Here is a 27,162-nt window from a genome sequence, read left to right as displayed (position 1 = left end):
CGTAGACCAATTAGAACATGTTTTTAAAGTGTATGGCAAATTTGCCCCATGAATCTTAATGTTTGTTCCACTTTGGTCCTCAAATTGTTTTCTTTTCCGCCCATTGGTCCTTCAACCATTTCAAGGACAATTGTAATGGGGGCTATCATTAAACACTAGTTGTAATACCTTAGGGACCGTGTGATAGCGTGTGCTGTGTCCTACATCGGTGCACTCCTAGGTTGATCAATGCTTTATAAACGATTGTGTCCCTTGTCAACACATTTAAATGCATCTCGCTATGAAGATATGATGCGATGTAGGATTTGCACACTTTGTATCTTGCCAAGAGTATATGGATTACTGAAATGTTCGTTAACTAGTGGCCATGGCTTTTGTAATGAAACCCCCTTTCTGTACTTAACCAACACACATTCAAAAGTTTCACCAATCAAATTAAGACTAAAAAAATGTTGAAAGACCAAAGTGAAAAAAGTCCAAAACTTTAGAGGACAAATATGTAATTAACCACTTATCAAAAAGAAGGAAAAAAAAATTAACGAAAAGTTAAAAAAAAATTTAATTTTAATAAAAAATGATAAATAAAAGCGTAGTGAATAGTATGAAAAAAAATAAAAATATAATTTTTCGTTAAAAGTGAATAATATTAAAACTCAAAAAAAAAAAAAAACCCAAGGGGTGCAAGGACCATTTGGTAAATTCATCCAAGGGAGAAGAAGGGAAACTAGGGTTTCCGCCGAACCTCTTCTCCCTCTCGGTCCTCTATATATTGAGGCATCAGAGAAGCCGCTTCCTCCATTCTGAAATTTACTACCTTCCTTCGCTCTTCGCATTTTCCGTGTTTGCTCCATCGTTTCCTTTCAAATTTTTCGCTAGTTTTTGTTTTTATGAATCCGATGTGATATGAAATATTTGTGTGCTTCACTATCTGGTCATTGCGGATTTTCAATTCCCAAATCGACTCGTTCCCTTGAAGCAAAATCGATCGTGTTGCTTCGGTCTTTTTTTAATTATCCCCATCAAGTCTGCTACTTTTGGGAGATTCAGAACGCTGAAGCAGCTACATTTCAAATAACCCACTTCATAAATTCAATCCTTTTTCTTGGGTTTTGATTCTTTTTGTGATTTATTGGGTATTTTTCTTAATTAAAAAAAAAGGGAAAGGCTTTGAATTTCGTATGAGCATGCACTTAAATTTGATTGGGTGCGTGTTAATTTTGAGATGAGCCGAGAAAGATGTTCTCCTCGCTATCTAATGCCGCAATTTCTGTGTGGTATTTGGACGTCGGAGAACTAAATTCAATCCCCCCACTTCCCTTTCATTTTCGTTCAATATTTTATTTCGTTTTAATTTGTATCTGTCGAAAGAAATTGATCTGTTTCAATCCTTACAAGTTGCTCTTTTGTATTAGGAACTGGAACTGCAAATGCCCAGAAGAAGAAGAAAAAAAAGCCCAGAATTTGAGTGCTTTTATGAATATTGATTTTAATTTAGGGGTAAATAACTAAATTGCACAAAAATTGACAAGCACCTGGTGCTTTTTGTAAAATTGTAGAAGAAAATATACTGAAAATAATATCACAAACCACTGGTAAAAGTTTGTAAATAAAAGTAAAACGCAAAAAAAGCTCCAAAGAGATGAATTACTCCATTCTCTTGGGCTTCAAGAGGAAGGGGTAAAAAGGTTAGTTTTAGGTGCTCTTGGGGCCTCCATTTACCCAAAACAGGCACGGGCTTTGGTTGAGAAAACGGACATGTTTTGTCAATTTGGATTTCAGAAGATTTTAAAGAATTTTAATAGATTTTATAATCTTATATGGATTTGGGCGAGCTTATATGGATTTCTATACATTCATATGGATTTTTTTCATGGATTTCTCATTTGAATTGAGGTATAGTTTTGTGTTGATGTGGGTTCATTTCAACCGGGCTAGGGCTTAACTCGAATGATACAGCCTTGGTCCGTTAATATTTAGTTCATCAGTGAGGAGACGAGCTTGTTTTGTGAGATTAACCATACCCATATGAAGCATTTTGATTTGGGTGCGGTTAGGATAATTAGGATAAGAAAAGAACATACCATAAGAATATGTCAGAGAAAAAATGGCTGGTGAAAACACGGGAGAAAATGATAATATAGAAGAATTTTATTAGCTCAAAATTACTTCGAGGTATACGTTTCATGACAACGAATTTTCTTTGCACGAATTAAAATTTTTCACTATGATTTGGTCAGTTATAATTTGCAAGTGCAAGGACCGGTTTGTTGTGATTGCTCCAGGGGAAACACCAGCAAGCTGCTGGGGGTAAATCACAGAAAGTTAACAATTGACTGACTATTTTCTAAGTCTTTATTTTGTGTATTCAATTTGATTTCAATTGCTTAGTCACCTCCCCCAATTTCTCAGTCTTCACATGTATATGTCACTGTCTAGATTTATCCTTGATGTCACATTTATAAAATTCAACATTGTATTCTCTAGATTATTTACGGCTTAGTAAGAGATGTTTGAACGGTACAAATGTTTATTAAGATAACTCTCAGTTTGCTGGTGTCGGATAGCAATAGCATTTGCCTAGTAAAACCATTACAATTAGTCTTCCTCTTGGTTATATAGTCCTTTATGCTCTTGTTTAATCTTGCACAGAGATCATTTCCTGAATTTACATTCTTGGAAGTAATTTATCAAATCAAAACTTTGTTCAACAAAAGACACCTAATTTTTGTAAAAAAAACCCTCTAATTTGAAAGAATATGGAGGGTACAGCGAATGGCAGCCAATGGCTGCCATGCATAGCATTGAAAGGAAAGGAAAAAGTAGGGCGTGGTGAAAGAGAGAAGTCAAGTTGTGAGAAAGCTTAAATAGAAATCCTAGGGGTGGAGGTGAGATTCTTTATTGCCTTTGTTATGTATAAAATCTCTCACTTATAAGAATCCTTCAAAATCTATGACATTTTGAATATCAACATATTTGTATGCACACTTTTAAAATGTTAATTGACTACACTTAGATTTGGATGTATTCTTTTAAATCCTGTCAAATCCTACCTTGACTATACCATGATTTCAAAGTGTTTTAAAATTCTCATTTAAAATCCTAATTGACTACACTCTGATTTCAAAGTCTTTTAAAATCCTTTAAAATCTTAGTTTGACTACACCCTCCTTAGAGTTGCTCTAATTGATTTACCCAATAATGTCACAAATTCAACCCTTATTTACCTGGAGAATGTCTTAATCTATCCAAGAATTGTTTATGAATGTAGTAGCATGCAAATTGGCATTTCATCGAGCCTGAAGTGTCAAGTCATATTGCACGCCCGTCGACATATGACAACATATGGTATAAGGCTAGCAGCTACCTTGTCCAGTGTTAATAGAGATAATTCATCGAGCAGTTGTATGACAGATATCAAGGGCATCTAAAATTTTCAAAGGGTAGCACAACTTTTTTACGAAGAATTTCTGAGCTTGGGAAGGGACTAGACGACCCACCCTGTCCCAAGGTTGATCCGCCCCTAGTCTCAAGTTCGACAAATAAATGCACGAACAACTGTATCGTTATAGTGAGCCCAATACGAAGTTGTGGCCTTATTATGAGTAAGTTGACGGGCTGGTTTGGTATTGATGTGCTTTGAAAAAAAGCTGCTGTGAGAATAAGCGGCTGTGAAATAAATCAGCAGAGTGTTTGGTAAACTTTTTTGTAAAAGCGCTTTTGGAAAAAAAAAACAGTCTAATAGTGGGTATTTTCATTAAAGAAGCACTGTAGCTCCGTGTGCTTTGAAAAAAAGCCAGTTTTCCAAAGCTGCAAATAGCAGCTTCAACTTTTTCCTTTGATTTCAGCTTATTCTCACAGCAGCTTCCAAAATAAGCTCTTTTTTTTCAGTTTACCAAACACCTAAAACCCTCACAGTTTTTTTTCATGTGTGCTTTTTTTTTTAAGCACCTCACTCCCAAACTAGGTCGACATCTAATGTTAAAATGTAAGTGTAAATTGTAAATTCCTGTGTCAAATCGAATCAAAAGGTTAAACTAAACAAAATCAGATTGCACTCCTCTATATCACTTTTTAAATCAAATGAAAAAACTCGCACAATTCATCAAAATCAAACAAAAATTTGGAATAGATCATAAGTTAAAATCATAATTTACCACTTCAAATTGAAACTCCAACGTAATAGAATCATCGACATCAAATCAGGTGCTATTTTCTCCTCCTGTTATCGGTAGTGGTCAATATCTCCCTTCGACGAGGAGAGTCAACCTCTGATCTTCATTGACAATTGTTCAAATGTTAGATGGTGATTTTGCGGTTTATGCACTCGGCTAAGGATTATGAGCGTTATCTTTTCATTTGGTTAGATGTGATTATGTCGAACACGTTATATATTATCTTTATGTTACATTCATAGTTGTGGAATTGTATTCCTGACCGACGATGTTCTTGGTTTTGTTTGATTAATGATCACTTATCATCTTCAAAAAGAAGAAGACGATCAAGGGAACATAAAATAACATACTACTAATGCTTGCTTCAATCGGCTTCTTTATCTTGTGGTTGATCGCAGTGATAAATTTGTTCTTATTCTAGTATAGAATTGGGCGTGGGAGATGTGAATTCAACGAAAGTGACTTTTTGAGCTTAAAATAATTAGAGAAGAGAGTTTTTAGAACAAAATCATACGTTTAACAATTCAATCAGCTTCTTTATCTTGTAGTCGATCGCAGTGATAAATTTGTTCTTGTTCTAGTCTAGAATTGGGCGTGGGAGATGTGAATTCAACGAAAGTGACATTTTGAGCTTAAAATAATTAGAGAAGAGAGTTTTTAGAACAAAATCATACGTTTAACAATTCAATCAACTTCTTTATCTTGTGGTCGATCGCAGTGATAAATTTGTTCTTGTTATAGTCTAGAATTTGGCGTGAGAGAACGAAAGTGACATTTTAAGCTTAAAATAAATAGAGAATAGAGTTTTTAGAACAAAATCATACGTTTAACAATTTAATTAGCTTCTTTATCTTGTGGTCGATCACAGTTATAAATTTGTTCTTATTCTAGTTTAGAACAAAATCATACGTTTAGCAATTCAATTGGCATACAAATATGGCAACATTCAAAATTTCAAACTACGAAGTGGCACAGTTTCAAAATTTCACACGAAAACAACCGCAAAACCGGAATTTCAAAGTTTTACATGTTGACCGTTAGTAAACGCACCCAGTTTCCCAACGGTCATTTCCCAGTCATTTCCGAGTCAGCTCCTCCCCACAAACGACAGTAGCATCACCAAACGACGACGACCTTCTTTGCAACGGTAACTTCGCAGAAGCTCATCGAACCACCAATCAGGGGAGAGAGGGCGCGGGGGCCCACACTTTGAATGGCGTCATTAAGTTAGCTTAGTTAGTAAGTAGTCCAACACCGTATTGAAATTAATTAACGTGTTTGACACCTTAATTATCTTCTCCATTTTTAGAGTTATCCGACTTACAAGGGGGGTGGGGCCGGTATTGTTTCATTGGACGGATTTGCCCCTGCGTACTAAAGCACTCCAACTGAACGGTAAAAGGCTTGTAAAATAAGACAAACATAACCAAACTATAACAATAATAATCTTGAAGAAAAATGCTTTGGATTTTTTTTTGGGTCTAGAAACCGAATTGGAATTGACTTGGATATATTCAAATTGGTTGGGTTTCGAGACTGTTTCATCTAAAAATCTAGAACCATAATTTGCTTAGATAATATTAGTTTTAACTTTCAAAACGAATAAACATGTTGAGATAAAAAGAAATAATTATTTTTAACATTGAAAATAAGTGATTGTCACCGAAAGAAAGATAGAACGATCAATGGAACGAACTTGGAGCCTGAATTGTTCCCAATGTATTGTAATTCACGGAATGGAGCTAACCAACTATTATCAGATCTACAAAACATTAATCATGCACTCCCCCGCCAGAGTAAAAGATGATGAAGAAAATGTGTATACTGATTATAGTGCTAATTCATTGGTTTTACATATATGTATAAATTCTAGAGAAAACAAAGAAAGAGGAAAGCATGATTAACCAGACTCCAATACCATGATTTAATGAGTGATTGGGTTACCTATTAAAAAGAAACTTAAATAATTCTAGATAAGTTAATAACCATGACTAAGATAACATGTTAACAAACGTTGAACATGATTAATAATAACTTTTAAGCTTTAACAAATTCAGTCTTCTCGCGAAATAGCATAGAGAATTCACTTAATATTTACAAGGAGTTCGTAGACGTCCACCAAAACTCCATAAAATGCATGTTTGTCCAAAATGGAACAAAGGAAATTCCAATTAAAATAAGGATGTAATATCCACATACCCCATTTTACTTTCCACACACTCCATTTTATTTCTCACACACCCTTCTAATTTTCGGCCATCGGATCAGATGAATTGAAAAAGATCAACGAATAGAAATTAACAAGGTATGTGAGAAGTAATTTGGGGTGTGTGGCTAACACACCTCTTAAAATAAGATGAAATTGTTGAATAACCAAAACTTTAATCTCAAGCAACGACCGAAGTCAAAGCAAATCCAAAGAGGGGCAAAATCGACATTCTAGAACTAGTGCCCCATATAACTGGTCAAAACACTGTTTAAAAACAGCCCATTAGGGGCCCCACAAACACGGAATAATGCGTGGACCCCACCCCGAGGAGCCACCTTTATATATTCAAAATTCTCTTCAACGAAAATTTTAAATCCAAACAAACGCAGAAAAATCGGAAAAGGAAGAAAAAAAAGAAGCACAAACTGGCTTTGGTATCGGAAAAATAAAACCGAAAAGGGTAAACATGTCGTGCTCCGTCGCAGTTGCTAACTCGCCGATGTTTTCTCCGCCGTCGTCTCTGTTCTGCAACAAATCCTCCATGATCTCTCCGGCCCCAGAAACCCTAACTTTACCTCCGCCGCCGTCGGCCTTATCGCCGTCAGGATTGGCTTCGTGTTCGTCTCCGTCGTCGCCGTTTCGGATTCGGATCCCGAATCCGCCGAGCGGGTTGTCGTGTTCGGGTCCGGGGTCTCCAGTGACGCAGCTGAAGAGGAAGAGGCCGGCGAAGCTTTGTATTCCGGTGGTATCCTCGGGATTTGGGACTGCTCCGCCGACGCCGACGACGGCCGGTTGGAGAGATGTGATGGAGGAAGATAGAGAAGGGTACTACCACGTGTGTTGCAAGAGAGGGAGGAGAGAGGCTTTGGAGGATCGCTACTCAGCTAGTCTTAATCTTGAAGGTGATTCCAAACAGGTAATTCTAAAGTTGCTCTCTTTTTTTCTTAATTTTTTTAATTGGGATTAATTTGTTTTAGTTATTGAGCTGAATTTTGAGAAATTCGAATGCTTTATGTATAATTTTGGGAAATTTGAAAGCTTTGTGCAGAATTGTGAGAAATCAGGTTGGGGTTTTCATATAAACTATAACAAATTTAGTTTAATTTTTAATTTTTAATTTTTAATTAAAATTCTATGTTATTAGTTGTTCTATCATCTGAAATGATGGAGAATTTTAAACCCTTTTCTGAAATGGTGGAATTTGAATTCTATGTTAGGAATTTGGGGAATATATAGAATATTTTGATCTGTTAAAGCAGAATGGTGCTTCATGTTTTACGACTCTACTGATTGTAGTTAGTCGAATTAGCGGTTTGATAATTGGAATTTGAAATGCTGAAACCTTATTTCTGCAGGCGATTTTTGGTATATTTGATGGGCATGGAGGTGTAAAAGCTGCCGAGTTTGCAGCAGAGAACTTGTCAAAGAACATTTTAGATGAAGTTGCGAGGAGGGGTGATGATGAAATTGAGGAGGCAATTAAGCATGGTTATCTGAATACGGACTCTGAGTTTCTTAAAGAGGATTTTCGTGGTGGATCATGCTCTTTGACGGCTTTGATCAGGAACGGTAACTTGGTTGTGTCCAATGCTGGCGATTGTCGTGCTGTCTTGAGCAGTGGAGGTGCTGCTGAGGCCCTCACATCTGATCATCGGCCATCAAGGGAAGACGAGAAAGCCAGAATTGAGAACTTGGTTAGCATTTGAGTTTTTCTCTACCAAATTGTTATACATTATGGTTACTTCAGATAAAACCTTATTCGAATTGGGATTGATAGTTACGGTGAATTTGCTTTTGTAGGGTGGATATGTCGATTTATGCCGTGGTGTTTGGAGAATTCAGGGGTCTCTAGCTGTATCCAGAGGAATCGGAGATAGGCACCTTAAACAATATGTAATTCCAGACCCAGAGACCAAAGTACTCAGAATCAAACCCGAACACGAGTTCATAATCATGGCCTCAGATGGATTATGGGATAAGGTATATTAATCCCCTTGTCATGATTTTGCTTTTGAATCAATCGAGTTCCATACATACTATTTGGATCAAATTAGTCCCCATCAACTAAATTGGATTTATTTCTTTGGTTTCAGGTTAGCAACCAAGAAGCAGTGGATGTTGTTCGTCCTTCATGCTTAGGCGCTGACGGGCAACCTTTGGTGGCTTGCAAAAAGCTAATAGAACTATCCAAATCACGCGGCTCTTGGGACGACATTAGCGTGATGGTAGTCCAATTGAGACCTTACTTATGATTTTCGGCTTAACGAGAGGTGGTACATCAGAAAGATCAACGTGTTTGGACTTCGTAGTAGCCATATCTATGCTAAATTATTTAACACATCGTAGCTGCAAGTTTTTTAACGCCCATAGAAGGTAGATCGAGCTTAGTCATTGACTTGTATAATTGTTGCAGCCCTATTCTTTAATTCTTTGTAGAACTTGACTTAGTTCAAGATGTTGATTAATTCCTTTCTTTTAGAATAATTTACGCATTAGAATGTTACAAACTCTCTGACCTCTTCTCCCCTTGATTCGGTATACGACGTCGACGGTTGAAAACTTGAAATCAACATGCGTTGTGCGTAAGACTTTGTCTTTGTGTTTAATTTTTTGTGGGATGTGTTAGGATTTGAGAATATGTTCCGGAATTGAGTCAACACCTAAGGCTTCTAAACCTCGTCCCTATGATTCCATCATTTATCATTTTTTTGTGTCTTAGTTGATGCTGCATTTTGTCCTCAAAGTCTTTCTAAGAACCTCTCTAGATACGTGGTTAATTTTTTATCGGTTTGTCGTCAATATTTGATTTGAAAATGTTTGAGCGGTTTGTTGTCAATATTTCATTTGAAATTCGTAAAATGATGGTGTCAGTAAATCACGCTAAGTCCACTCTACACTTGCCTACTCGAGCCCAGACTGAGTCTCCACCATAATGTACCAGCCTCAACCAAAGTTCACCCAAACCACACCAAGTCCACTCAAACCATCACCATCCACCACCCTCCCCTTCTCACCCATCCCCACCTCCCTAATCTTTCTATAAGTCTCTTAGGCCATCTCCAACTGATCCGGCTAGAGGACCATAGGGCCGAAAATAGCTTGAAATGACACGAAAATCATCTCCAACCGAGGGCTAGGCTAAAGGGCTCGTGGGTCCCATTGGGCCAAAAAAAGAGAAATGGGCCAACCAGCTAGCCCAACCCAGCTAGCCAGCCAGCCAACCTCGAACCGGGCCAAACATTTGAATCCAACGGCTAGCTGATATCAGTTGACCGTTGGGTTTGAATTATTTTTTTTCCGGACAAATTTAAAAAAAATAATATTAAAAAAATCCTATTTTTTTTTCCTATAAATACCTAAGTCATTCCTTCATCACTTCTCACATTATTTTCACAATCCTATACCATCTTACACCATTTCTCTCCTACATCATTTCTTACCTCTTTCAACAATCTTTGCTTCAATTTTTTTCAATAATTTTCAAATGGCCGGATCTGCATTGAAAGGTAGGGCATGGACTCGAAAGGAAGATAAGCTCTTTGTTGGGCTTATAGGTGGGTCTCAGAAGATAGTGTGAGGGTGAGTTCTCAAACATGTGAAGGTGTTTGGACTCGTATGTCCAAAAAATACTATGAGTTCTACGAATGCATCATTCCACCGAATACCCAAAATCACGAGAGTTGTTCTTCAAGATGGAAAAAAACATCTTCATCCAAGTTTGAATAAATTGCACCGATTATGTTTGAATGGATCGAGTGCCAAAAATCGAGCCACCCGGATAGGGGCTGCCATGGCAGCCAAGCCATCTTCCAAGCCATCTTGACGAAGATGACGGGAGATTTTTTTTTTAATTTTAATTTTGACCTTAAAAGGTTATTTTTTATTATAACTTTTTAATTTCAAAATTTAAATTATATAGCATTATTAAATTAAATTTGTGAGACCTATTTATGTAACAAATCAGTATATAACATAATTTTTAACAGAATTATAATGGAATGACTATATTAATTAACGACAATCATTTTCAAATATTACATTAATCGATTTTCAATTTAAAAAATCATCTTGATATAATGGATCAATTTCATTAACAATTTATAAAAACATGAAAATTAATATTAAATTATAAAATGACAAAAAAAGATAGAAAAGTTTCAATTTTAAAAAAATCCCCCAAACATTTATCTTATCTTTTTATTATCTCACAATTTCACATGTTCTGTACCATCATTTGGCATTGTCATGTGATGCTACAGTGCCACTCTCCCAGAAAAGAGCGCGTCGTTTTTCACGAGAAGCACCAGCTGGAAACCATTAAGCAACGCCTCGCTGTATGTGTAAATTAAAAATTTAATGGCCGCACGATTTGCATCCACTTTGAATCAACGGCCACGATGTTGTAGGCTACCAATAAAAAGATCCAGATCTGGATCCACGGGACAACTTTTGAACCAAAAGACTAATTACAGTCTTACAGACCACAAGTTCTTTTATGGTCAACAGACGAATCACAGGTTCTTTTTTGGTCAACTGACCAATCACATGTTCTTTACGAATTGGGATGCATCAATAATTACAATCTCAAAAGCCTTTCTTCTCCATCGAGCTACTAGCAAACTAAGCAACCAAGAGAAAAAATGGCTGCTGCTTTGATTGGAGAGGCTTTTCTCTCCGCTTCCATCCAGGTGTTGTGTGACAGAATTGTTTCAACCGACTTCCGTGACTTGTTCCGGCAGAAGAAGCTGGATGAACGGCTTCTCCTGAAACTGAATATGACGCTGCTCACCCTTTCTGCAGTCCTCGATGATGCGGAAGAGAAGCAAATTTCAAACCTTACTGTGAGAAAATGGCTCGACGAGGTCAAACATGCTGTCTTGGATGCGGAGGACTTGCTGGATGAGATCGACACTGAAGCTTTGCGATGCAAGGTGGAAGGTGAAGGTCAAACCGACAAATTAACCAACAAGGTGTGGAACCTCATCTCTCCTTCTCGTAGTAATTTTTATCGAAGCATGAATGTTGAGATAGAAGGGTTATTACAAAGGCTGGATGGCTTTGTGCAACAGAAGGTTGCCCTTGGTCTGACGGGAGATGTTGCGAGGAAGGGTTCACATAGAACTCCAACAACTTGCTTGATTCATGAACCTTGTGTATATGGAAGAGACGGAGATAAAGAAAATTTATCAAAAGTCTTGTTCTCTGATGATGCAAGCGAGGATGATGTATCTATCATCACCATTGTTGGTATGGGCGGGGTTGGCAAGACGACCCTTGCTCGAGCCCTTTACAATGATGATAAGGTGAAAGAGCACTTTACCCTTAGATCTTGGACATGTGTTTCAGAAGATTATGATGCTATTAGGGTGACTAAAACTCTTCTCGAGTCGGTCACTTCAGAACCTTGTAAGATGACAGATTTGAATATGCTTCAAGTTGAACTTAGAGAACAACTGAAGGGAAAGAAATTCTTATTTGTGTTGGATGATCTTTGGAATGAGAAATATATTGATTGGAAGTGCCTCCAAACTCCTTTTACTTCCGGGGCAAGCGGAAGTAAAGTCATCGTAACAACACGAAGTGAAAATGTCGCATCTCTCATGAAAAATGTCCCCATTCAACACTTGAAGCCTTTGTCGCATGAAGATTGTTGGATGTTACTTTCAAAACATGCGTTTGGAAACGAAAACCACAATGCACATCCAACTTTGGAAGATATTGGCAAGAAAATTGCACGCAAGTGCAATGGTTTGCCTTTAGCGGCAGAAACACTCGGGGGTCTATTACGTGGCCAGAGAGACTTCGAGGAATGGAATAAATTATTAAGTAGTAGTCTTTGGGAGCTACCTTATGATAAAAGTGATATCCTTCCAGCCCTAGGGTTGAGCTATCATTATCTCCCTGCTCCGTTGAAACGATGTTTTGTTTATTGTTCAATTTTTCCAAAAGACTATGAGTTCAAGAAGGAAGATATGGTTCTACTTTGGATGGCAGAAGGTTTAATTCCACAAGGTTTTAACGGGCAAAGAATGGAAGAGACGGCTAGAAGTTACTTCGATGAGCTGGTATCACGATCGCTACTTCAAAAATCAGGGGAGGATGGTTTCACAATGCATGATCTTCTTAACGACTTGGGTCAGTTCATGTCTAGGGGATTTTTTCTCAGGTTGGAAGAGAGGGAATCACAAGAAGTTGAAAGACTTCGTCATTTGTCATATGATAGGGGAGAAATTGATGCTGCTAAAAAATTTGAGCCATTAAATGGGGCTAAGTGTCTGCGGACCTTCCTACCTATCTCATTATATGGCTCGTTCTTCCACATAAGTAAAAAGTTTCTACATGATTTGTTGCCATCCCTGAAACGTTTACGGGTTTTATCATTGTCACATTATGGAAATTTTTCTGAAGTACCTGATTCTGTGGGCAGTCTCATTCACCTGCGCTACCTGGATCTCTCCGGGACGGCAATTGTAAGCTTACCTGGTGCAGTTTGCACTCTCTACAATTTGCAGACGTTGCTGTTGTCATATTGTCATGCTCTCATTGAACTGCCAGCAGACATGACAAAATTGATAAATTTACGGAAGTTAACGTTGGCAGGTTGCAGCTCCCTTACTAAATTACCAGCAGATATGAGGGAATTGAGTAGTTTGCATTACCTCGATGTCTGGGGAACAAAAATACAAGTGATGCCAGTGGAAATTGGAAGACTAAAAAGTTTGAGAACATTAACTGATTTCGTTGTGGGGAAATCTACCGGGTCTAGCATTGGAGAATTAAGGGAGTTGCAGCATCTTCAAGGAAGACTTTGTATTTCAAAGCTGCACAATGGAGTTCATGTTGTGGATGCATTGGAAGCCAATTTGAAGGATAAGAAAGAACTCAAGGACTTAGAGTTGGCATGGGGTGTGGAGGAAGCCGATGATTCCCAAAAGGAGAGAGATGTGCTTGACAAGCTCCAACCTTCTGCAAATTTGGAGAAACTGACTATCAGATTCTATGGAGGGTTCAGCTTCCCAAATTGGTTAGGAAGCTCTAATTCCTTCTCGAACATACAGTTCATGTGTATCAGTGATTGTAAGTATTGTTTGTCCTTGCCAAGTTTTGGGCAGCTGCCCACTCTTAAAGAGCTACGCATCGAAAGGATGAATTTTGTTACGAAAGTTGGTGATGAATTCTATGGTGATCTTAATGGAGCTTCTGTAATTCAGCCCTTTCGGTCTCTGAAGATGCTAGAGTTTAAGGAGATGCCAGAGTGGGAGGATTGGCTACCGAGTCCAAGTGAAGGTCAATGTTCAGACTTTCCTTGTCTCGAGGTGCTGAGAATAAGTTACTGTAAGAAGCTGAGAGGGTACTTGCCCAATCATCTTCCATGCTTGAAAACACTTAGGGTGTATAGGTGTGAATATCTGCATCTGCATGATGAATGGGCCAGTATTAACATGGACTACTTACAGAATTCATTGGAAATAGAGATTGGTGGATGCCCAGGTCTGTTACCATTAATAGAGAGAGTAGAGAAGAAGTTCTTGTCCACACTGAGAATTTCTAATTTTGATGCAATACAGTGCCTGCCCAAAATGAAATATCTTCGAAGATTGACTTTCAGGGATTGCCCAACCGTGTCGTCATTAGAGTTCTTATCTCATGAGATGATGGCCGAATTGACGTCACTTGAGTCCTTGTTTATATACGATAGTTTTCATTCAGTGAGGTCCTTCCCGTTGGGCGTTTTCCCCAAACTTTCAACTCTTGAAATTGATGGCTGTGAGAATCTGGAATCCTTTTCTATTGAAGGAGTTGATCAGAACCTAAGCCATCTCAATCAACTCCAAATCTGCAACTGTCCAAATCTGGCGTCTTTCCCGGACGGAGGATTGCCCACTCCCAACTTGAGAGAATTGAAGGTCTGGACGTGCATGAATTTGAAGTCGTTCCCCGAACGAATTCGCACCCTCACCGCCCTTGAACGATTGCATATCTCGAATCTTCCAAATCTTGTATCATTTGCACAAGGGGGTTTGCCTCCCAACCTGCAATATTTTGATGTTAGACGTTGCGACAAAGTGAAGCCTTCGGTGGAGTGGGGATTACAAGGACTTGTCTCCCTTAAACATTTTGAAATTGCTGGCGAGATCTGGGCACCGTTGCTCAAGGAACAGCTCCTGCTCCCTACTACTCTTAACGGTCTCCTCATCATTGGATTATCAAGTCTGAAATCGGTGGTGGATGTAAAAGTACTTCGACACTTTGCTTCTCTTCATTGGCTAAGTATTGAAGATTGCCCAAGTCTGGAATTCCTGCCACGAGAGGGACTTCAACACCTCACTTCTCTTCAATTTCTAAATATTTCTCGTTGCCCAAGTCTGGAATTCCTTCCAACAGAGGGACTTCTACACCTCACTTCTCTTCAAAAGCTACGAATTTCTGACTGTCCAAAACTCCAATTCCTGCCAGAAAACGGTTTGCCGCCATCTCTTTCTTGCCTGGAGATCTACTCTTGTTCCGCCCTGGAGAAAAGGTATGAGGATAAGACGGGAGAAGATTGGGCCAAGATATCTCACATTCCTTGCATACGGATAAACGACGAAGTCATCATATGAGCTCTGTCTCTCTCATACAAAGTTGTGCTTTTCGGCATTTGACTCTCAGGTATTTTGCATCTAATTAACTTCAATAGTTTGAAAAATAAAAGACATAATAGAAATAAGAATCATAGCATATTGATCAATTTTTTCTTTGCAGCAAAGAAGACACATATTGATCAACATTTTGGGATGGTATGAAGAGGATCAATCCAGCAAAGTAAGCATCAAAAGTGCAACATGTTTAGGTACTCTTTCATAACCGAATAATGTATTAACGTTTCAGAAATTACAAATATTGCAATTTGTTTCTCATCTCTGCATTTTCGTTGTCAAGTATTGTTTGCTCTTATTTAATCTCTAGCCTTATCCCTGGCGTCACTTACAGAATATATGGTACTTCGAAAACTCACAATTTTTTTACCAAGAACTTTTGGAATATGTCACGTCTCTGCATTCGCATTCCGGTTTCGGATTTCATTCATTTCTTATTGAAAGCATGCTTTCGACATAGGGGGCACAAACTTGCATCCACGTTTTCCTCCTTCTCCATTGGCAGGCTGTCTCGTTTTCTTTATTCAGTTACCAGCTTGATGCTTGCGTAGATACTTTATGCTCATATAATCGTAGCTGACAAATGTAAAGATGTGTGCAGTTAAATATTTCAATGTGTGTTTTCTGATGTTTCTTTTCGTTTCATTCTTTCTATTTATCTCCAACATAAACTTGTTGATGAGAGAGAGAGAGAGAGAGTGAGTGGGGAGGGAGGGGCAGAGAAAAAGAAGAAATGTTATTGAAAGTTTTGAGAATCAAAGTTGCAGATTAGTTTCTCAGTAGCTCATGTGTATTATTGATGCATTATTCAACTGTTCTGTATTCTTTTTACCATTTCTTGGTTGCGTGAATCAGCATTAGTTATCAAGACTTTTGTAAAATCAATCCTAAGTATCTGTTAATACAATGTGCCAGGACAGACTCATTTATGGCCTTTGTGGATGTGGCAGCGAGCTAACTGTGGTGTAGAACTGTAAGGTAGAATTACCCAAGGGAACAGATGCTAGCTTGCATCAATTACTAGGCCTGTCTGGCATGAGTAAACAGCCGTGGCATGCTTTTCTGGTTTTCTTCTGATGTCCTAGTGATCTTCACGCTGGTGCAAGAGATATCATGTAGGTAACCCTTAGGACGATTTTATTTTTATTTTTTAATCATTCTGATTTCGTTTGAATATGGTGGCTTTTATGTTGGTGCGGATGAGTTTCTTTACAAACAAAAATTCGTAATTCACCTATATATGTGATGCACTGACTTATTTGGTTTGAATATGGTGGCGTCATTACTGCAGAATCCTTATTGTGGAACTTAAGAGGCGATTGTCTGAGGCGACGGATGTTAGCTCACATCAATTTACTAAGCATTTTTGGCTTGAAAATGATGCACCTCTAAAGGAAGATGATGGAACCCCGGGATGATATATTTCTTTGTCATATGGGCATGGTTTGAATACGGTGGCCTGCTATCTCATCTTCTTTCAATGCCATTATCATCTTCAAGTTGGTGTATCTATGCTTTTCTTTACAAATGTGAACTGGTAATAGACCTTTAGTTGAATACTGCAGATGAGCTTTATTTTACATTCTCTCTTACCATGGACCATCTTATGCAGAGGATATGATGCTTCGTTTTAACAAATTTTAACTGAATATATGTTTCAGTTTTGTTCCTTCACAGTATCCCTGTTTTATGTAGTTTGCATACCATTTAAAAAAAAAATCATGTTAATATAATTTACAAATCATAGACTTCTTAGAGAGAATTAATTTACGAAGCAACAATAATTGGATCTATTTGAAACCGTAATAGTTAGTTTTGTTCATTCTTTATCATCAATGTGCCCATTGAATTTTACTTTCATCTCTGTATTTAGGAGTTTGTTGAGCTGATATGTAAGGCAAAAGCATCCGAGATGGCATCCATGTTGAATAGCTATCACAAGAAGCAGGCATTTCAAAATTTCATATGTAGTAGGAGTGTGTGAAAACAGATGGAGGTAAACCTCTAATTACAGGAGGACTCGAAATGTTGATTTTTGAACTACAGAAGCCTAATATGGGTGGCACAAACTCGCATCTGTACTTCCCTCCTTCTGCGTTGGCAGGTTGTCTCATTTTCTTTATTCAGGGACCATCAAGCTTGCGGAGATATGTTATGCTCTTGTAAACCTGGCCATAAATTCGCAGCAAAAATGGAAAGCCGCACGTAATTAGATCTTTTAGCAGAAGATGTGGAGGTGTGCTTTCTCACTTTTCTTTTCCTTTCGTTCTTTTTCTTCATCATCAACATAAAATTTAGCGAACAAGGTGTGAAATAAAAGTTCATGTGGTTGAATGTTCTCCATTTTTTAATACAGTGAGATGCTTTTCTCCACCACAGGGTACAAAGGCTTGCCTAAAGGTGACACGAAGTAGCACAGCTGCACAGACCCGACATCTTTATGATGCAATGCTGCTTCCACATACTTCACTTGTTCAAATTCCAACAACACAAGTCAGTCATAAAATGGAGCACCCGGTTTTGCAGGCGAGGACATTAGAATAGCCATGAAACAATTTAAGCACTTGTGATCTGTCCAAACTACTTGGAATCAATGGACAGAAAGGGACTTCGACACCTCACTTCTCTTCAAGAGCTATGAACTGAAAGCTGCCCAGGTCTGGAGTATTTGCCAGGAGAAGGTCTACTTCAAAACCTCACTTCTCGTCAAAAGTTATATATTTGGGGGTGTGACAGTTTCCAATGCCTTCCAGAAGAGGGTTTGCCGCCATTCGAAGTCAGGTATATTTTGCATCCAATTAACTTTCATGGTTGCACAAATATAAAAATAAAGAATAAATAAATAAATATGAGAAACATAGCATGCATATTGTTCAAATACTTTGTAGATCATCGATAGGCAGACATTAGACTGTCATTCTGCGAATCTTAAGTCTTAAGTTCTGTTTTTTTTTTTTTTTTTTTTTTGCAGGACACGATGGCTTCTCTTGGAGAGCTTTTCGTACGCAAGCTTCCCAAGTTTGCCAATCATTGCCAGAGGAGAGGAGGGTTAAATGACCACTATATATAACATTTCGTTTTTCTACAAGAACAATCGTCGCATGGAGGAGAAAGGGAAAGGTTAAAAAATTACAAGCTGTGCTAAGTTAACTAAGCTTTCTTTACCTCTCATTTTCTTTGAAAAGTCTTGCTTGTTCTGAATATTTTCTATTTCATTTTTGTAACATGTTACAGTGGTTAAAGTCGATTTTCCCATTGTAGTCTTTGTAATGTGATTCAAAACATCAAATTCTGAAATATTTCGTGTATGTATTTCAAAAATAGAGGTCGCACTTGGTGCGATGGCAAGTGCCTTCGCCCATGAGCGGTAGGTCTCGGGTTCGAGACTTGGGAGCAGCCTCTCCATAAATGGGGGTAAGGCTAGCCGACATTCACCTCTCCCAGACCCTGCGTAAAGCGGGAGCCTTGTGCACTGGGTACGACCTTTATGTATTTCAAAAGTCAATTGACAATATAGTTTCATACTTCCTTTCTTTGCTGGCTTGTGGTTGCAGCATTCAGTTAATATACATTTTGAGGATCTCAGTTCCATTGTTGTTGATGTTGAATCTGGAGTGTCACCGAAAAGCATACAACATATACATTTTGAGATATTGTTTCCAGAATATTGCTTGCACTTTGTAAAATGTTGCTCATCATCTTTCATATGTATCGTTGATCTCAAAGAAGATTGTCACATATATACATTGTTCGGAATATTTGTCATCACCGCAGTCATTGACAAAGGCAGCCCCATTGTCGCCCTGACTTCCAATGCTCTTTTGATGAAGCTGCAATGCCAACTCAAGCCCCCTCACAACATCATTCATCGATGGTCGTTTGATTCCTTTATCATGTAAGCAACTTATAGCAATGTCAACGAAATTTGTTCAAGCACTCGACTTCAATCTTACCTTTCACATTTGGTTCAATGATTTGATCAAGTGTCCCGTCTCCATGACAACTCTTGGCCCACTCAGCGAGGCTGATTGCCCTAGCCTCCACCTTATGCATTAGAACTGGCCTCGCACACAATACCTCCCATAAAACCACCCCAAATGAGTACACATCGGACTTCTCAGTCAACTGTTGACGTTTGTAGTACTCCGGGTTTAGATACCCGAAACTCCCTTTCACCACCGTGCTGATGTGCGTTTTGGACATGCTAGTCGTGCCCATTTTTTGACAACCCGAAATCCGATGCCTTGGCCACCATTTTTCCAATAAAATGTTTATGCTCTTCACATCGCGATGAATAATGGAGCCTTTGGCACCGCTGTGAAGGTAATGTAACCCTTGCGCAACATCAATACAAATTTGAAGCCGTTGTTCCCAAGGAAGAGGTTTAGAGTTACCTGTACGATACAGATGGTCACCGAGAATGCTGCATGCCATGTAATCCTAAACCAAGATCATCTCACCTTTAACGGCACAGTAACCAATGAGTGAAACCAAATGGCGGTGGCGGAGTTGGGAGAGCAGCTCGATCTCCGTCTTGAACTTGCGGGCCCCTTGTGATGACTCGGGTCTTAGCTGTTTGATAGCAACAGGAGTGGCACTGCCGTCAATGTATGCTTTGTACACATTGCCAAACCCGCCAACACCAATAATGAAAGTATCATTGAAGTTTTGGGTGCTGGCTTTAATCTTAGCCAACGAAAAATAACGACACAGATAAAGCAGTAAAGGTGACTCGAGGTTCTTTGTTGACTTTGTCTTCCCATGGTTGGAGCCAAAGGACTTGACTTTTCGTCGTCGCCGGAAAATTAAAAATCATAGGAGGTCAGACATAACAAGTATGCCGAAAACTACACCAATGACGAGGAACAGAGTTCTTAACAGTAAGGATCGTGGGGAAGCACCAGATACGATGATGGCTAGCTTCATGCCTGACTGGCAATTTAGGCCAAAACTGTAGATGTAGTCAGTGGCGAAGCCACATGAGGGCGAGGAGTGGTAGCCGCCACTCCCCTCGTCGGAAAACAGGACTGGATTTCTGGGTCCGCCCCTCCCCTCGTCGGAAAACCCACTGGTTCAGTCAGGGGCAGATCTATTAAGGGACCTGGGTGGTCCTGGGACCACCCAAAAGTCCAAATAATATGCTATAAGGACCTCCGAGGACCACCCCGTCTGGGCACAAGGTGGAGGATAAGAGGAGCGGGGCTGCAGAGTTCTGGTGTTCTGCAAATTAGAAGAAGGAAGAAGAAGACTATTTATCATTTAAGTAAAACGGTGTGTTTTACCTAGGGCTCGGGTTTGAAAACACCCTTTAGTAAAACAGTGCGTTTGGTGCACTTTTTTAATATATAGTTTTCACGATTTTTATTTTTATTTTTTGAAAAAACAAAAACAAAACGGTTCAAATTTGAAACAGAGAACCATTCCTTATCCCCACCCCACCCCACCGAAGGCCACCTACCAGCACAACACTAGTCTCATCTCCAGTGTCCATAGATCAAATAGTTCAATTTCAATATTGGATGGTTTCAATCATATACGGATGTTTTTGCTCTAGTTGACAATAAATCTATCATGACGCATTTTTTAGTATGAAATTTCGTTGGGGACATATTTAGTCTTTGTAATTTGTAATGTTATTTTTGCACTAATATGGTTATTGATTATTGATCTGATTCTATGATTATTGATATGAAATTAAAATTATTTTTTAGGGTGAAAATTAAAATTTGAATTCTTGATTATTGATTAATTAATTGAATTATTACATAATGTATACAATTATTCATATGATTAGTTGAATTGAATATTTATTCATTGAATAATTTGTACGCTTATTGGTATAGCTTAATTGAATTGTTAGTTGGATTAATTATTATGCATATTAGTATAGTCTACTCTAGGATTAAGAGTGTAAGAATTTTTTTTCTCTCCATTTTACAGTTACGTAATTGAACGATACTATAAGAAACAATGCTTAAATCCTCCTTCAAACATTTCAGGTAGTCCTTCTCCTTCAAATATTCCAAGTGGTCCTCATCCTCCTTCAAATATTCCAAGAAGTCCTCATTCAAGTATTCCAAGTAGTTCACAACAAAGTGAGACCACTGAGTAATATTGGTTAATCTTCTTGCATACCTTGGACATAGACGTTGAATGCTTGATTATCCACCTAATTATCATGAAGCAATTCGTAGACACTACCTAACTTCACCCCTCCCCCGTCAATTTCTAGCTTCGCCACTGGATGTAGTAGCAGTTGCCTGCGGAGGTGAGAGTGATGTTTACTGAGCCAGCTCTGAGGGTTGAGCCAATGGGTTTTGCTGAACTGCATAAGTCAAATGATGCCTTCGATACTTGGATAATGTCGTGTGCGCCAATGCTGAATATGAAAACTGGTATACATAGTTATTGAAAATTTGAAAATGTCGAGAAAAAAATGGTTATACAACATAAGGTTGAATATACTTCACATTAAAGTTTAGGAGAAAATTTTAAAATGTCATAATAACTAATACGTTTTTATCAAGGAAGTTTTAACGAAAAACCCACATTACTGTCCACATTACTATTCATTTTACCCTTTATTTTGTCTTTATCGTTAAAACTCAAAGTTTTCAAGCCTTTTTCATTAGTTTTCATTTTTATCAATTTGTTATATGTACTAAAATTTTAAGCGATTTGTCATTTCAACTTTTTGAAATCTTAAATTTTGTCATATGCCCTTAACTCCATTAGGTTTTCTATAAAAAAAAAGTAGGTCATGTGCCTTGCACATGACTTGTGTTTAGGTTATTTAGAACATTTCAGCTCTCCACTCTCCTTCTAAAAAGTTGCTTTCAACGAAACAACAATCTAGGTTTCTACAAACCAAAAAATGAAATGATTATGTAATGGAATAATATTTTTATTCTAAAACAAAAACGAAACTTGTATTACATGATATAATTTTGATCAAGTTTCTCTCCAACAGTATAATCGTCAAATATATCACATGTTCATGAAGTATAGTAGTCCTCTAAAACAATGGTAAATATCAAACTTACTTTGTTTTTACAAGGTTATTTCTCATGGCAAACCATAAAATGAAATGAAAATCAGGCCAAACATCTAAAATAACCCTGAAACAAGGCATGTGCAAGTATTTTGGATGAAAAACTTAACGGTGCTAAGATGAGATGACAAATTAATGATTTCAGAAAGTTAATATGACAATTGCTTAAAATTTAGTTTATATGCCATATTGAAAAATGTGTATAGTTTATATGACATTTCAAAAATTATGAAATTATTTATATACTCTAATATGCAATGACAATTTCGACCTCATAAGATTAAAAAAAATTATCAATACACCAAAAATCATTTTCAACGTGTATATTCCAAAATTATTATTGTCTTTAACTCTAAAAACCACTCTCACTTCCAAAATTATTATTTTTTAAGTTTGGCTTGCAAAAGTTGAGTTTGAGTTCGAAAAAATAGTTGGAGCCAAGCTTAAGTATACTGTGGTCTTATTTGGTACGATGTATAACACATAATACGAAGTTGGATGTTTGATGTCTCTATGTACTAAATAGTCACCGGATTAAATAATCTGATCCCACCCCTTTTATCCCGTTGATACCCACTTAGTTATACCGCCCAAAACCACGGTATTATTTAGTCGGGTAGAAAACACGCCTCTCTCGCTATCTCTGTCCCTCATCGTTTGCTCTCTCCATCCCGCATCGCTTGATCTCTAATCTGAATCCCAAGTTCTTTTCTCTTCATCCTCCTTCTCTGTCCCGTCCTCATCCTATTTTTCTTGCAATTTTTCTTCTTCTTCTCTCACTGTTCTGCCTTCCTCTGATTCGGACTTCTTGGGGACAACAAATTCCACACCCGTCGTTTTGGAGTTCAAACGGCAATGCTCGCGCCTGTTCCTCACCAGGAAGGATTGGGCAAGCAGGTTACGCGTGGTATGGACTCCGTGTCTTCTTTGCGTGTTTGCCAAGACATGATGCAAACGCTGATTACGAAGGGTGAAGAAGGGATAGAGTATCCACTTGAGGGTTTGGATTGAACCCTTCTCGTGTAGTTGAATCGGCTTTTTCTTCCAATTTTTTTTTTCAATTGATTGAAGCTGGTTATTTTTCTCTCTAATTTTGCAATTGATTGCAAATTTGTGTTTTAATTAAAATTTTAGGGCCTGTTTGGTATCCTATTTGAAAATTTTATCATTTCTCAAAACATTTTTTAAGAACATTTCTTGAGAACAATTTTCTTTAAGATTCAAAAATGTGATTGGTTTGCAATTTAAAATTTTTAAATCTTACGACTTAAAATGGACAAAGAGAACTAAAAAGAGAGGGTCGCAAGAGAGGGAGAAAGAGGAGAGAGGAGGAAAGAAAGTAAGAGATGATTGAAAGAACGAGAAAGAAGGGAAATGATCAGACGAGATAGAGAGGAAAATAAGTGAGAGAAATAACCAATAGAAAGAAGATAGCGGGTTGGAGGAGAGACGAAAAAGGTAAAAAAAAAAAGAGGAAAGAGAGAGAGAAAAGAGAGAGAGATAGATTTGGAGTGGGAGGGGAGGAGGGAGAGCAAAGAAATGAGTGAGTTTAAGTTTAAAAACTCTAAAAACTCACTTTTTATGTTTTTAGAGAATAGACTATATTTTTTACTTAGTTTTGAGTTCAGTTTTTGAAAATAGTCCTACCAAACAAGTTTTTTAAGGCCTAAAACTTAAAAATTGTTTTTTAGTTTAAAAAGTTGGATTCAAGTAGAGTACCAAACAGGGCCTTTGGGTTTTTCAATTTTCAGATCTAAAAAAATTGATATGTATGTTAATTTTTTGCTTATGCGCCCTTGCCAGGAGCACTACCCAACTGGTTCGTTGTTCTGGTATGAGTTGAATCATTTGAAAATAAACCCAAACCCTTTCGCGCCCAACATTCCACGGCCCAAGCCGTTTCAACCCAACATAGGGGGGAAGCTCGTGCCTCCTTCCTCTCTCTCTTCCTCGCGCGCCAAATAGCCCAACGAGGCCCAAAGCCTCTCGGCCCTCTCTCTCTTGCATGCAGGTCGACCCAACGCGGGGGGAGGCCCACGTCTCCTCACCCTTTTCTGCTCGCGTGCTAGGCGCCCCAAGAAGCAAGGTCGGGTCATGCAACCCAGGCCACCAAAGACGGAGAGCCAGCCCTAGCCGAACTTTCCCTCTCTATGGCCTATCTACTGCACGGGCCCCTGTCCAGTAGCCCACAAGGTCCGGCCCGTTCCAACCTTTCAGCGCCCTAGCGCCGCTGACACCTCGGCCAAGTCGAGCCAACCTTCTTGCCGCACCACCTGCAGCCCCATGACATCCCTGCCACGCCACTCACACCTTCTTGGCACCCACCAAGCCAATTTTTCAAGTCCCAAGACCCAAAAAATTCAAGAAGAAGAAAATTTAAGTTTTTCTTACCTTGGTGCAGCACAGAGAAAAAGAATAACAACAACGAGAAACGACTATTTGCAAGGGCAAGAAAAGAAGAACGCTAGGGGAGGGCAATAAAAATTTCCTCTGGCTTCTCTTCCTTGTTGGAATAATGATTGTTCTCCAAATTTATTTAATCCCCTGCTTAAGGCATAATTAAATAGGTATTGGGGGCAATTATTTTCCTTTTCCTGGAAGAAGTCTATCTCCAAATCAAAAAAGAAGATCAAGTTCAAATTGGGAAACAATTCTACAAGCCTAAGCAGCTTGGGATTCCTGCACCTACTATCATTTTTCTGTGTGCAGCACAGTAGGTGTGAGGGCATTTGTGGAACCTAAAATAATTCCAAAAATTCTAGAGGCGACACGTGGACTTTTATTCAAGAAAGACAAGATTGCCCTCAATAAATGGGCTGACTTCTCAGATGCTCCCACGCGCAACTCACATTCCTGGAGGTCTTAGCAGCTGAGTACGACTGCTCACAACTCACCTGCCCTTGGCAAGGAATTAAAGATAAGGATTAATTACCCAAATCCTATCTTTAATACATTCCTAATTGAAGATTGACTCCAATCAAGTAAGTAATCCTAATTTAAATCAATTGGGGATAATTACACCATTATCTCAATGTATTATTTCCTATTTAATATCTTGGAAATATTTAGAGAATATCTCTCCATTAAACACTATGGTCGGCCCTATCTCTATAAATACTCCATATTTCTACCAAATTTTGAGAGCTTTGGCTAACCCTGAAAAAAGCCCTAAACACTTTACTCTCTCAGATAAACTAACTTAGGCATTGGAGATCCGTTGACCTAACCCCCCACCCTTGTGGACGCATGAGGCTTAAGTTTTTGATCAAAGGTGTTGATTGTTTTGCAGGTGCATTTTCGTCAAGACTGAAGACGACGGAAATTTGTATAGACAATATTAATGTTAAATTGAAATGTACCCCATACAAACTATCCTCTAAAAGGAAAACGTACCACTAAATTATATTTTTCTAATGTACCATGGTACATGAAAAAAAATGAAAAATGGGTAGATAGTGTGTGCTAAAGCAAAAAGCTTACCCTCTGGTACGGATACTCACATAGATGATTACAGGCCTTGGGCCATTTTGAGTACAGGCCTCCAAAACCCTGTGCGAAGCCCACATGCCGCCCAACTGCGGCAACCCAAATCAGACCATCTTTCCGAGGAATGGCAAAATCGTAAATAATCGAAATATAGGCCCTCAACTTTAGAATATGGTAATGCTAATCTTCATTTCATTTTTCAAGTTACCTTTATATAATTCTTTTACTATTTTTGAAATTCCAATAACCCCGAAGTGGGACTCATTGTTGCACAGATAGTGTTACGTTTGAATAATGTTATTTGTACCGCAATTATTCAACATTTGTCTAATAAGTGTGGACCCTCCTATACATATATTCTTAGGCAAAATTGTGATTTCCTATCCTAAATAAGACTGGTTACGATCATGATTCTTTTCTATATATGTCTTTTCAAAATGTACGTGTAAGTAATTGTGTCATTGATCCTCTATATCTATCTTTTTGAAGAAGAAATTAGACCCACCTTTATTAAAGCAGCGGTCATCAAGGTGATCAGTAGAAGCAGTCCAAAATAGTCGTTACATTTCCTCATATTATGAGTCGTGTACAAATATAATAGGGAAATTAGCTATAGTAGAAGGATTTCAAACACAAAGTGCTGAAATAGAAAGAAAGATGGGAAAGACATGAACGACAGAGTGTTGAAAGAGGTAAATGTCTAAAGTACCCTTACATAGATAAATATTGATATAACGTAAATACCATAGATATAGTATTGACATACAGTGTAGATATTGTTGATACGATTTCTATAATGTATGTAAACGTCTATATGTTCATAATGTTGTTGATATGCTAATAGATATTATCAATGTGTGGGATACCTCATTATTTTAAACTCACCCCATCTACGATGTTGCTATCACCAAAACCTAAAATTTGCTCACTAAAGGAGGATCCACAAAGGAACAACAAACTCAGATCGATTTAAATTGAACTTAGAACGAGTTGGAATCAACTCCGATTCGTTAAAAACTGCAAGCTACTATAGTTCATTAAATAAAATCATAAAACTGAACAAAAATGTAGATAATCAAATAGCTAAACAAATGAACCACAAGCTGGTGACCTAGTGGTAAATTACGGATTACGAGACTTCCTTAAAACTAGAAATTGGAGGTCTCGGGTTCGAAATCCGCTGCTAGTGTGGAATCAACTCCGATTCGTTAAAAACTGCAAGCTACTATAGTTCATTAAATAAAATCTTAAAACTGAACAAAAATGTAGATAATCAAATAGCTAAACAAATGAACCACAAGCTGGTGAACTAGTGGTAAATTACGGATTACGAAACTTCCTTAAAATTAGAAATTGGAGGTCTCGGGTTCGAAACCCGCTGCTAGTGTGGAAGCCAGACTTGTGGCTAGGAGGAGATTGAAATGTCCCTGTGAGTCTTCCCGGCCTCCGGAATGGGTGAATAACCGTGGCTTACCACCAGTTGTCCCCCCTTTATTAGAAAAAAAATATAGCTAAACAAATGAGTGGTATAGACAATTGTTTCCGCGAGTAATATTGAAAGATAATTAAAAATTAAACGCTCCCGGTAAATAGGATTTGTCATTT

The 27,162-nt window shown here is 38.2% G+C and overlaps 2 protein-coding genes, 1 non-coding gene and 1 pseudogene across 6 annotated transcripts in view; 3 read left to right on the top strand and 1 right to left on the bottom strand.

Annotated features, from left to right (window-relative positions):
• Window positions 1-1,161: 1,161 nt before the first annotated feature.
• On the top strand, window positions 1,162-1,301 carry LOC114819896 (small nucleolar RNA snoR136). The gene has a single exon (XR_003767194.1). It is a non-coding gene; the product is annotated as a small nucleolar RNA snoR136 (small nucleolar RNA).
• Window positions 1,302-6,747: 5,446 nt separating this feature from the next.
• On the top strand, window positions 6,748-8,865 carry LOC114819458 (probable protein phosphatase 2C 25). Its single transcript, XM_029088210.2, has 4 exons — window positions 6,748-7,297; window positions 7,737-8,075; window positions 8,182-8,361; window positions 8,475-8,865. Exons 1-4 carry the CDS (start codon window positions 6,848-6,850, stop codon window positions 8,631-8,633), a joined length of 1,128 nt encoding a protein of 375 aa, XP_028944043.2. The 5' UTR covers window positions 6,748-6,847; the 3' UTR covers window positions 8,634-8,865.
• Window positions 8,866-10,825: 1,960 nt separating this feature from the next.
• Window positions 10,826-27,162, top strand: part of LOC139187494 (putative disease resistance RPP13-like protein 1) — a 54,886-nt gene continuing 38,549 nt past the window's right edge. Inside the window, exons 1-8 of one of the 4 annotated variants that reach the window (XM_070808265.1) lie at window positions 10,826-15,033; window positions 15,127-15,214; window positions 15,941-16,135; window positions 16,312-16,474; window positions 16,894-17,016; window positions 17,125-17,256; window positions 17,400-17,801; window positions 17,992-18,317. In XM_070808265.1, coding sequence (XP_070664366.1) covers window positions 11,022-14,984 — 3,963 coding nt within the window. In that variant the 5' untranslated portion in view covers window positions 10,826-11,021 and the 3' untranslated portion in view covers window positions 14,985-15,033; window positions 15,127-15,214; window positions 15,941-16,135; ... (3 more) ...; window positions 17,400-17,801; window positions 17,992-18,317. Of the gene's footprint in view, window positions 15,034-15,126; window positions 15,215-15,935; window positions 16,136-16,311; window positions 16,558-16,893; window positions 17,257-17,399; window positions 17,802-17,991; window positions 18,554-27,162 lie in introns of those variants that run through there. The other 3 variants (XM_070808263.1, XM_070808264.1, XM_070808266.1) reach the window with 3 other exon arrangements.
• Window positions 18,513-20,047, bottom strand: LOC103412935 (receptor-like protein kinase FERONIA; annotated as a pseudogene).

The sequence above is a fragment of the Malus domestica genome, chromosome 11 (genome assembly GCF_042453785.1).
Source record: "Malus domestica chromosome 11, GDT2T_hap1".
In the NCBI taxonomy this organism is placed as follows: domain Eukaryota; kingdom Viridiplantae; phylum Streptophyta; class Magnoliopsida; order Rosales; family Rosaceae; genus Malus; species Malus domestica.
The sequence above is the reverse complement of the archived record's forward strand: the minus strand, read 5'-3'. Positions and strand labels throughout refer to the sequence as shown.

What these genes read in the sequence shown, in the direction of transcription:
- LOC114819458 (XM_029088210.2), top strand. Translation starts at nt 6,848, where the DNA reads ATGTCGTGCTCCGTCGCAGTTGCTAACTCGCCGATGTTTTCTCCGCCG. An exon ending in TTGAAGGTGATTCCAAACAG is followed by an intron (nt 7,298 to 7,736) that starts GTAATTCTAAAG and finishes TTATTTCTGCAG; the next exon opens with GCGATTTTTGGTATATTTGA. An exon ending in CAGATGGATTATGGGATAAG is followed by an intron (nt 8,362 to 8,474) that starts GTATATTAATCC and finishes CTTTGGTTTCAG; the next exon opens with GTTAGCAACCAAGAAGCAGT.